This window comes from Dinoponera quadriceps, unplaced genomic scaffold (genome assembly GCF_001313825.1).
Source record: "Dinoponera quadriceps isolate SergipeBrazil2010 unplaced genomic scaffold, ASM131382v1 scaffold588, whole genome shotgun sequence".
Classification (NCBI taxonomy): domain Eukaryota; kingdom Metazoa; phylum Arthropoda; class Insecta; order Hymenoptera; family Formicidae; genus Dinoponera; species Dinoponera quadriceps.
Window position 1 is genome coordinate 255,693 of NW_014554802.1, and position 9,530 is coordinate 265,222.

At 40.5% G+C, this 9,530-nt stretch overlaps 1 protein-coding gene across 4 annotated transcripts; it reads right to left on the reverse strand.

Moving 5' to 3' along the window:
* Positions 1-122: 122 nt before the first annotated feature.
* LOC106742087 (bestrophin-4-like) lies at positions 123-9,184 on the reverse strand. 4 transcript variants are annotated; one of them, XM_014614713.1, is made up of 9 exons: positions 9,032-9,184; positions 6,158-6,517; positions 5,046-5,366; positions 4,560-4,893; positions 4,007-4,228; positions 3,655-3,950; positions 2,743-2,966; positions 2,435-2,660; positions 123-2,221 (listed from the first exon to the last, which is right to left on the reverse strand). In XM_014614713.1, the coding sequence occupies exons 2-9, from the start codon at positions 6,226-6,228 to the stop codon at positions 1,900-1,902; spliced, it is 2,016 nt and encodes a 671-aa protein (XP_014470199.1). In that variant the 5' UTR covers positions 6,229-6,517; positions 9,032-9,184; the 3' UTR covers positions 123-1,899. The 4 variants fall into 4 exon arrangements, with proteins under 4 accessions (XP_014470199.1, XP_014470198.1, XP_014470197.1 ...); XM_014614712.1 differs by having other exon boundaries at positions 2,435-2,666; positions 9,032-9,183; XM_014614711.1 differs by having other exon boundaries at positions 2,435-2,669; positions 6,158-6,546; positions 9,032-9,183.
* Positions 9,185-9,530: the final 346 nt, after the last annotated feature.

The following is a 9,530-nucleotide window of genomic DNA, read 5'->3' on the forward strand; positions in this document are numbered from 1 at the left end:
AACGATAAATACTCCGTATAATCATTCGAAATATGAAGGAAAGCTTTCGCAATTTCATTCAGAGAAGAAAATTAACTTCATCGTTTCTATAAAAAATATTTTTTATTTTAATAATACTGCAAAACAAATGGCTTATTTCCGAATATCATAACAAACCATGTACAAGGTGGAATGTTAGTCAAAAATGACTAATAATAGTCAAGTCGTTTATGCGTAATTCTATAAGATCTGCATTGTGCTACTTTACACCTATCATTGAATACGCGTACTAATTAGTAATTTTGTATTAGATCATCTTGATATCGACAATGCATCCGGACAGCATAAAACCTAAAATCTGGATCTCTTTAAGTGAGAGATGTCTTAAAGATATCTCATGTTCCGATTTTATATTTTGTGCCATCAGGGATGTAAACGGCGACGTATTAAATTGGTACGCTATGTATCAAGAAGACATATAGTACCAGCTTGCTACAATATAACCGGAAGCTATGAAAAAATTTAAGTAATTTTAGTAAGAATTAGTGAATTGGTTAGTAAAAATTTAAGTACGGAAATCGGCCAACTACAATCGATTATTCTCATTGTGGTTTAAAAACAATCGTCTGTAGTTGGTCAATTTCCTTGTTGCTTAAGAAGTTTCTTTACGTGCTCCCGGCTTATCAAGATGATCTAATGAAAAAGTTACTAGTTAGTACGCGTATCAAATGACCAGAGTAAACTAAGGCATTGTGACGAGAAAATGTAAAAATCAACCTTATGTATGACGAAAATAAAATAAAAAGTAGTTCCAGATGTATAAAACTAACAAATACGTCGTTTCCACAATTTTTATTTTTGAAAAAACTGTGGAAACGATACAAATTTTATATTTTCGTTGTATAAGGCGGACATAATGGAGTTCGTTCATTGAGCATTAACGATCTTTTATGCATAACTCCTTTTGCAGATTATCTCTAGTTCCTTACTCGCACGAGAATAATCTTGAAAAACATCATACACACACATGCACTGATAATGTTTAGTTCAAGCAATTAACATTAACGACATATCTGCTACATTTAAGCTAGACACTTTCTATAAAGCAGAAGTTGGGAAAGTTTTTTTTTTTATGTAACTACCGTTATCGTTACTCAAAAAATAACATGTTATAATTTCCGTTATTTTTTCCCTTACAGAAAAATATTACTGTCTATGATAAATTGTTGCTGCCCAGTAATGTTATTATTACTCGAATAATAAGATTATTGAGCGACAGTAATTTATTACCGGCCAATTTATCATAGGCAGTAATACTTGGCTGTAAAGATTGACTTAGATTTGGTTTGCGCTCCTTCGATACATATGTATTATTCATGTGTAAAATAGTAGTAACGATTATACTATTATCCAAAAAATAATTACATTATCGTCACTAGTGAGAAAATATAACGTCATTATTAATGACGAAATAACTGAGAAGTAACGTTAACGGCGTTATTTTCCAGCCTTGCTAGAAAAAATATTTTTTTTATTTTTCTCCATCTATAAACAGACTTTAAAAAATTGTCTCGCGGTGCAACACCTCTATTACGATGTATCTCGACGTCAACTTGTCGTTGCTAAAGCTGCAATTGTTCCACCAAATTTCACGGAAATTTCGTCGAAAAAACTTCATCAATTATCTCGCAATCGGTTCACGTATGAATAACGTAACCTTAACTTTGATTATACCGACGACGACAATGCGATCGGCTTCCATTGTCTTATATCATCTCATAATACCATCTCATAAGTACGCAGAAAATGTGCAAAAAAATCGATCGTTTACGTGATGTATTATCGTATTATGCTTCGATCCGATCTCTCGACAGGATATAATTAGTTGAAGAAGATGCGAGGAAAATTGTTCGATATTATCTATAACTGGTAATCCGCGTCCTCTTCGGCCCTCATCGTGGCGAGATGCGACGCTTGCGCCAATTCCGTAAGCAACAGTGTTTCCGCATCGACGGAGCTTTGCGTTTGATCGCTGTTTATCGCGCTCGTGCTTCGGGCAAGCTTACGATTGCGCCTCTGTTCCTTCCTCTCGGTCTTCAATTTCGTGAACTCGTCCGCTGCGCCGCTGGAACACGAGGAGCTCAAGGTGCTAGGAAGATCGTCGTTGCTCCCACTGCCGACGTAACTGACCATCGGCTCGAAAGTGATGCTCGATTGCACCGATTGTGTAGACTCCTGCTTCCTAAAGTCAAATTGATTTTCGTCAAACTGGAAACGTGCAATTGAAACGTGTAATTTTTTTTGTCGACGTACCAGAAAAAAAATCGAAATGAAATTGTCAAGTATGATAATAATCGGTTATATAACTAGTAAAAGATTAGATTAATTTATCTAATCGTCTTTTCAATCAATGGAAATCAACAGCACGATATCAATATCGACTTGAACTACCGACCTAATGCCCATCCGTCTGTCGTCCGCGTTCCCTCCTACGGGTGCGCTTCTGGAAAACACTTGGCGCTTATGCGATCGCTCACCGCCGGGAACATCGACAGGAGCGCTCGGCGGCGGCGGACCTTGCGCGAATATACTTTGTACGTGGGGTTTACTGTCGTGCTTTATCGAGGTCATCGTCAACTGCTCGTCCACCTCCTCAATGACACCTATCCTCATGGAACCGCCTGCACCTGCTTCAATAGCATCACGTTCTATTTCGCCAGTAATTCTCAATTGTCGTGCGACATCAGATGAGAAAAATCATACCGTTCATCGGTCGCGTTTGCAATGAGGCCGTCGAATGCGAATTTTGAATTTTCCCAGGAGTCTTGGCATCGCTTGTAGTACCCCCGTCCGGTCTGTCCTCCCTACTGAAGAATCGCTTAAGTACGCTGGTGACGCTATTTATCCTGGTGAGAGAACCGCCCAAATTGCTAGAAGTCGAGCCACCGCTGAGAGTGCGGTCTCGATTGCTCACTCTGCTAGCGCTCCTAATGCAAAACAGTAGAACTTAATCGTTTGCTCTCGAACCTGCTAACGACTCGACGAAATTGCTGCAGGACAAACTTATCTTTATGACCACTGAAAACAGACTAAATTTAAAATATATGAAGTAAATGGACACGAGAGGTGTTAGAAATTGCTCGGCGACGAATTCGATCATCCGCATCGATCGGTACACACGATAGGCTGCTACACATCCGAATATGATAAGCAATTGGACGATAAAATGAATGTATGTTCTGCTTTCGAGCGACTATTTACCGGCAGTGGAACCGGGCGGGTGATTCTACTGCACGACAACGGCAAAAGGTCTCTTCTTCGGGCTGGGAAATTCATGCCTCCAGACCTTGCCCCTGCGAAGTATCGCCGGTCGCTTCAGCATCGTTTGGTGGACTTTCAATCTGCCGAGGAGGTGAAAAAAAGCATCGATGACTTCATTGAGTCAAAATCCTTTGTCGGATTCGCCCGCAAAATGACAAATGGGGACTGTTTCAACAGATTATTCCTTTTTTATGAATAAATATTAAAATCACCTAATGTACGCTTTTTATCGAAATAACTGTTTAGCAGCCTTCAGTATGCGGATGATCGAGTTCGCTATAAGAGTCAAGTGGAAAATAGTAAGAAACAAAGGGACGAGAAACGGTTCGAGCCGAGTAATCATTGTGCGCTCACCGAGACATCTTGCCTTTCGCAGTGAAATGTATTCCCGACGCGGCATCATCGGCGACATCTGGACGGAACTTCTGATAATCTGACAACATTTCGTCGATCTTAACCGATGACGGTTGCAGCTCTTGCTGCGCCGCGGACAACTGTATGCCGGCTGTCGAAGGTTGCGGATGTTCCTCGCGGAAAGGCTGAGCCGCGGCTGTATACGGCAATTCCATCGGGAACACTTCGTCCCAATATTGATCGCGTATGAGCTCGGGATGCTCGTGATGCATCTCGTCGACGATTAGGTAGCTCACCTTCAAGGAGAGAAAAGAGCCTTGATATTTGCGTTTCTTTACCTTCGGAATCTTACCTGCAAATTGCGATCGATCAACCAATTCACTTCGAAGTCGTCGTCGTCTTCGCCAAACGGATTGATCAATGTTTCGGCTACTTTCAGCCAACCCATGTAGAAAAAGAATTGCAACGTTGCGAATACCGGGAAGTACAGATCGATGGTTATGGCTGCGTCTTGAACGGATTGACGACCTATTACGCTGGTAAGGAAATACGTGTAGACAGCTAACGTTACGACCTGCAGCAAAGAATAACATTATTTACAAAACCTGCGACGAAACATCCAAAAGTCAGCACTTTATATCTTGTTATGTAGTCTCAACACACGTTAAGAGAGACACAATTAAAAAATAATTAAACAAAACGCCGAACTTGTAACGGAAAGAGAAACAGCACGTTGATTGGTCAGCGCGCTTTGTATGTGAAGCCATAAAAATGATCGGAGACAAGTTGGTTAGAACAGCCAACACCTCACACTATATTTATGCGACGAGATGCCAGCGTGGGTACATGTGTGGTAAGATTAAAAAATTACTTCCACTTTTTTGTAGAACGCAAGAAAATCATACCTGAGTATAAACTAACGGGACGCTGATCGTGTCGTAATGTGAAATACTGCCGCACTTTCCGCGAAACTGATTGAGCTCGTCTATGATGGTCTTCATCGCAAAGTCGTCGCGTATTCTACCTTCCTTTCTAGCACGAGTCACGATGCTCGAGGCCCAAACTATCGGCAACCAGTGCTTGCTTGGCTTGGGGAACTTTGCGTTCAGACTTTGGAATATCGACCGCTCATTCTCCAATAGTAAACCAGACTCGACGAAATGCTCCAAAGTAGGAAATCTCTTCTTCACTCGAGGCGACACGTTCGTAAGCACCACAGTTAAACAAAGGCAAACGTACCTGGCAACATTATTGACTTCTGTCTGATAATCTCAAGAAGATACATTTCATTTGTAGATTTAGCAAATTATTCATCCATTCACGCAACATTGTCTTAATCGTTTTCCAATATTTTTCGTTTTACAGGGTTCATTTGATTTATTGTCTGGTACCTAACGATTGTTCGACGCATTAGACGACCTCGTTCGTCGTTTCCGTGTATAGTGGCCGATACAAAGACTGCGATAGAGTCGGGCCATGGTATCGCCATATATTGATTCCACCATCTGGTCATGACTATACTGACGTAAAAACCCAAGACGAAGGATAACGGTATTAGGTCGCTGTACTGATTGCAATACGCCACCACAGCCTCGAAGATCTTCTTCTGCTCGTCGTCCAGTATCAGACGGTAGATGCCGGATAGGGAGTAGTAGATAAAGAGGTAAAGTGCCAGATCGAGCCAGACGAGTTTATAGATGCTCGCTCGCCATCTAAACAGATCGACACTCGTAAATTTCAGTCGGACAAGCGTGGAAGTACTATCATCTGAGATAGTCTCTTGAGAAACGACGACTAGTCTGCGAAAATTGACGTTTCTTTTTTCTTTTTTTTTTTTGCGAATGTAGTGAGATTAGGTGATTTTTATTCATTTTTGCCCACTGAACACGAATCCGTTTTGCCGGTCACGTCACAATTTTGAGAAAAATTGCACCAAAAACAACGATTTTCAAGGGTTTTCATAGTGTTGTAACACCCTCAGCAAATTGTTTTTCTAAATTTCATTAACGCTGCGTGAAAGTAAAAATTTTTAGCTTTAAAATGTATTCCGTTTTGCAACGATCTTTCGTTTCCTAGATGAAAGAAAAAAATACTGGTTGTGCGCGCGTGTCATCAATGTGATCGTTCGGTACGACGTCTCTCCGATGAGTGCGAATAGTCATCTCAGATATATTTTCGATTGCTGAGCATGAATCCGTTAATAAAATTTGGTTATCACAATTAAAAAAAAAATGGTATCAAGCAATACAAGAACTGTTGTAATAGTAAGATACTATTTTTTTTTTAATTGTGATGTGATAACTAAATTCTATTAACGGATTCGTGTTCAGTACTCAAAAATGTGTCTTCTAATCCGCTCGGATTACCTATCAGCAGGATCGGTTGAATAATCTGATAGAACGAATCCCGTGTTAGATTTGTCGTTGCTTTTCTGCCATAAAAAATCTCTAGCTCTGCCCGAAATTTGTTTGCGCAGGTTTGGCTATCTGGATATTAATTATACCTGAGAAGTAACTTAAGGAAGCACCCGAGGCCCCTGCAGGTCGCTACCTCGGCAGTGTAGGAGACCGTCATCTCTCATTCGACGCACGTAATCGTCGCACGTGGTTCACTCTCAGCTGTTCGCACACGGCCCACACCTTTGCCGACGTAGATCTTGTGACATTCTTCGCGACGGCGGCTACGATATCGTTTCCCACGTTGATGACAGCCGGGCGCGATCGAATGACACGCCGTCAACTATACGTAGGCATCATCTCCGGTCCCGCTTCCTCGTCAGTGCGGTTGAACAGACAAATCCCGCGAACGATAAAGTCATCGCCGACGCACTATCGGGCCGCCTCTCTCGCCGTGGTTATGTAAGCTTATCGCGAAATGAACGAAATGTTAATCCTAACAAGACAAGCGTTTTCGTCGTTCGTGATAATTATAGTGCCGACAAAAGAACTATTGTCTCGTAGAATCAACAATCAATTCTTTCTTCCTCTTTTGTCCTCGCTTGCTCCGTGCGATATCACATAAGTGTTCAAGTTTGTTACGTTTATTGTATGTGATTGATATCTGATACTCTATATATATTTCCTTTTCCCTGCTTTTAATAGAATCGGTATCACAAAATTCAAGAACAATACAAGTTATGATGCAAAATTTATTTACTAATGTAATTTTAATATTCATATTGAGATAATTTGAAAGAGAAAAACTAAAAATGTTTCGAAGACACGAATTACGAATGAAAGTGCAATTAGAGACTTTTCATAAAATATCAAATCACACGAATGCGTCCCTCTGCTGAGGTGACATTTGACATTTCAACAAACTGCCATGGTACCTTTTCAACTGAGAAAAGATCAATACAATGTAGTGTGGAAGTAGGATCTCGTCGGTAGAAAAAGGAAGTGGAATAAGGAGGAGGAGAATCTAAGAATATTTAAGTCGTTTTTTCATCTCTACCGCGCAAGAATCCAATTAATCTATTCGCGGAATTAATTTACCTTGCTTCCCTTCAATTCGTCTGTGTTCTCTGAAGCGTGTTTTGCATTCTACAATTCTGCTCATTCTCGTGTACGTGTCGTTATCACCGCGATAACGAAGATACATTTACCGCAAATGTGTCACGCTACGTATTAATTATATAAATAAGTTCGGTGCATTTTTTTTAGTATGATTTTAATATTTATTCACAAAAGAAACGAATAACTTGTTAATCAATCTTCGAAACAGTCCTCATCATTTTCCACACACTTTTGCCATCCTTCGGGCGAATCCCGTTTCGGTAAAAGGATGGTGATTTCGATGAAGTCATCGATGCTTTTTTTGATCTTCTTCATAAGGGCAAGTTCTGGAGAATAAGCTGCATAAATTTCCCAGCCCAAAGAAAAGACAAGTTTCAGGGTCGCTTTTGCCGTGCGTTAGTCATGCAGTATAATCACCTGCTTGGTTCCACTATCAGTAAATAATCTTTTACGCTCGATTTCGTCACTTAAATGAACGAGTTGCTGTTGATAACGTTCAGAGGTAACATTTTTACCGGGTTTGAGCACCTGGAACGCAAAAAGGATACAATGCCTCAGATGCTCCTTTCCGAACGACATCGTGATAACTACTATTTTTTGAAGTTATGTCGTCAACTATTATAGTGCTTCTTAAAACTTGGCACTTTCAAATTATCCTAAGGCGGGAAAAAATTTAAATTTGTACCAGAGTCACAAGACGTCAAATGTAAAGGCACCGAACTTATTCATATACCTAATATAGAACTACCCTCGACGTCACGTTGCGGCGGCGACCGTCAGTCTCGGCTGACCATCGGAAATATACGCGTTGGGAAATTCTGGGTATGTCTCGTGACATCATCGTAAAATATATCGCGGTACCGCGATAGCATTACAAAAGAAAATCCAATTAACGCACAATAACGACGATAATCGACGAAAAAAGTACGTTAGATAGAAACTGTTTTTTTTTTTTTTTTTAAACTCGTCCAGAGATGATGCAAAAGAAAGTCGATTATTATAAATCCACTTATACTTAATTACAAGCACGATGAAATAAATGTTGAAAGCGTGTGATGGAACAGAGTGAACTTTGATGTAATTGCAGGTGTGGTCGAACAATCGAATGTTCGTGAAGCGGAGAATTTTATCGCACGAATGTTTTGTGCAATTAATCGTTCATAAATTCATTCGCTTTCACGTTATAACACATGTTGTACGTACACATTTAAATAGTGAAATGGAAAAACATGGATGTAATCTGAAATTTTAAGTTTTCGCGATGTGACTTCCGAGTTGGCGCCGAGGTTTCAGGTCGATCCTCATTCTAAATAGGTGAACTGAAATGTTGATCGAAACGTCAGATACAAATCGTTGAAAGACGCGACGCAAACTCGCGGAAGCCACATCAGACACGGATGTAACGTTATCGCGTTAATTGATGTGTACTGGGAAGCGTCAATTCGCTAAACCTGTCGAGCACATGTAATGTGTGAGTTGTCGCGAGTGTTGGAAAATCGTCGACCTTGACCGCGCGATCTCTTCACGTGCACGAGCGTGTTTGTTGAAATTATTATTTCACAGACCCATCGTAAAAATTCGATACGCGCGTTGTATTTGCGTTTAAATCGAGCCAAGTCAACTGCCGTTATCGTCAATTCGAAACGATCGAAATTATAATCAGCTATTGTAATTAGTATTGTAGACAATGAGATGGACATTCAGAGAGAGAGAGAAAGGGAGGGGAGGGGAGGAGAAAAAGCCAGAATGTTCCAGGTCCTTGTGTATTTGGCAGGAAGTCGGCTGAACAAAGAAGAGGCAGGATCTAAAGGCAAAGTGAAGCGCCTATTATCGATTGCTCGTATTTCGACGCACTTTCTTACTTGTGCTCTCAGCCTCGCAGGACACGTGTATATACGGCACGGTGTGATATTTCGGACCGGAACGAAAACAGTTTGCAAGTTTATGCCACGTCGCACGAGCAAATATCACCGCGTCGGTATCAGCGAGTACTGAGGCAACAGCCGCCGTAACACGCTCACAGCATTCCCTGTCCTCTCCACCTTCACCCTCGGCCGTTCCATCCCCTCCGCATGAGTCAGTCGGTTTGGATCACTGTTGGGAATGGACATTTCCAAATAATGGATTAATTTTCGCACACATTATTATTAATCTTTTTTAATAATAATATTAATAAAATATTAATAAACGTTTGTTGACGCGGCAATTTATATATTGTGCGTTAAGAAATCACATGAAATTTTCTTCGTTATGCATATCGTTTTATTATATACACTTGTAGAACAGCTTGAATACTGTTCCACTCGTTATGGGAGAACCTTATAATAATTATTCGAAAATAAATTCTCCCGTTAGACGTTG

Excerpts from the sequence above, each read along its gene's own strand:
- LOC106742087 (XM_014614711.1), bottom strand. The coding sequence starts at position 6,228 with ATGACGGTCTCCTACACTGCCGAGGTAGCGACCTGCAGGGGCCTCGGG. Across the intron at positions 2,670-2,742 it reads GCAAACGCGACCGATGAACG|CAGGTGCAGGCGGTTCCATG; the intron begins GTATGATTTTTC and ends ATGCTATTGAAG. Across the intron at positions 2,222-2,434 it reads GACAGACGGATGGGCATTAG|GAAGCAGGAGTCTACACAAT; the intron begins GTCGGTAGTTCA and ends ATTTGACTTTAG.